The sequence below is a fragment of the Lipotes vexillifer genome, unplaced genomic scaffold (genome assembly GCF_000442215.2).
Source record: "Lipotes vexillifer unplaced genomic scaffold, Lipotes_vexillifer_v1.1 scaffold395, whole genome shotgun sequence".
NCBI classification, from domain to species: Eukaryota; Metazoa; Chordata; class Mammalia; order Artiodactyla; family Lipotidae; genus Lipotes; species Lipotes vexillifer.
This window is the reverse complement of record NW_006797390.1, coordinates 8,192,031-8,193,424: the sequence shown is the minus strand read 5'-3', so window position 1 is coordinate 8,193,424 and position 1,394 is coordinate 8,192,031. Positions and strand designations below refer to the sequence as shown.

General features: G+C 65.1%; 1 protein-coding gene across 1 annotated transcript in view; it reads left to right on the top strand.

Moving 5' to 3' along the window:
• Window positions 1-1,394, top strand: part of CACNA2D4 (calcium voltage-gated channel auxiliary subunit alpha2delta 4) — a 91,291-nt gene that overhangs the window by 87,629 nt on the left and 2,268 nt on the right. The window contains exon 36 of the mRNA XM_007469519.1: window positions 236-353. Coding sequence (XP_007469581.1) covers window positions 236-353 — 118 coding nt within the window. The remainder of the gene's footprint in view (window positions 1-235; window positions 354-1,394) is intronic.

Here is a 1,394-nt window from a genome sequence, read left to right as displayed (position 1 = left end):
CTGGACGTCACTGCTGATGGTGAGGAGAGAGACGGGTATCCCCAGGGTCCCCGAGCGCGTCACCCACACGCAGCCACTCCCCTCCCCCGGCCCCAAGTCCTGACCGGGAGCCACCTGCCAGTGGATGGGCGTCTCACTTCTGGCGCGGTGACTGCACTGCCCGGGGCGTCAAAGCCCATCCCCACAGCTGTGGCCGAGGCGCCCCTGAGTCCACGCCCTTTCCGTGTCCCCGCAGCCCACAAGCACAAGAAGCAGGACGTGCTGCAGCCCTGCGACACCACCTACCCCGTGTTCGTGCACCAGACGGCCATCCGGGGGGCCAACGGCGTCGTGGAGTGCGGGGGCTGCGAGAAGTGAGAGGGGCTGAGTGGGACAGGGGAGGGATACCCGCGGGCGAGGCTCAGAGCAGGGACCACAGGCCACGCGCCCAGGGTGCCAAGTGCGGGGCTGGCTGGGGACGGAGAGGCGGCCCGAGGCCAGAGCAGGCTCGAGGAAGGGGCGCCAGCTCTCCCTTAGACGTCCGTCCACACAGAGGACTGAGAGGCCCCAGGACGCTCCTGGGAGTGGCTGAGGCACCTGGCACTTCTGTCCCTGGGTCCCACTCCCGAGGGGAGGTCGCTGGTCCCCCAGCTCCGCCAGGCCCTGACCCAGGGAGGAAGCGAGGCCCGGCTGAAAGTTCTGGCCCGCTGACTCTCACCTGGACCCCGGGCCGCCCCACCCCCAGGAGGTTCTGTCCTGACCCTGAGGCTATGGTCTCCCCTAGGCTGTGCTGGAGGGAGGGATTCTACCATCACCGCAGCCAGCCAGTTTCTCGGGAATATTGTTATTTGTACACTCATCTCAGAGGCTGGCAGTGCGGATACACGCACAGTGTGGGTAAAGCGAAGTCCTCAGAGTAGACGGACTTGATTTAAGAGGAGCTGCGTGACCTCGGGCGCATTACTTAACCCTCTTCTGGCTTCAGTTTTCCCACCTGCAGAACAGGGATAATACCGACCTCATACGGCGCGGTGAAGGTTAAATATATACGTGTGCCTGTGTGCACGTGTGTATGTATGCATGTGTGTGTCCACGTGTGTGTGTGTGTGCACGCGCATGTAGGAAGTCCTCCACCCCATAGCAGACGCCGGCTGGTGGCTGTCGCCAACGCACTGGCCGAGCGAGGGACCACGACTGGCTTGCACCTGCGCTCCCTGCCCTCTAGGCGGCGTGTGGGACTGTGGGACCACCTCACGGCCCAGCGCGAGCACTGCAACCCCGCCCGGAGCAGGGGCGGCCACGCAGCCCTGTTTGCTTGGGACAGTCCTGACTTGCTGTCCCCATGTGTGTCAGCAGCAGCTCCTGTCCCCCCCCCCCCCCGCGAGTTTGGGGGTTTCTCCGTTCTCCCTTCGCTG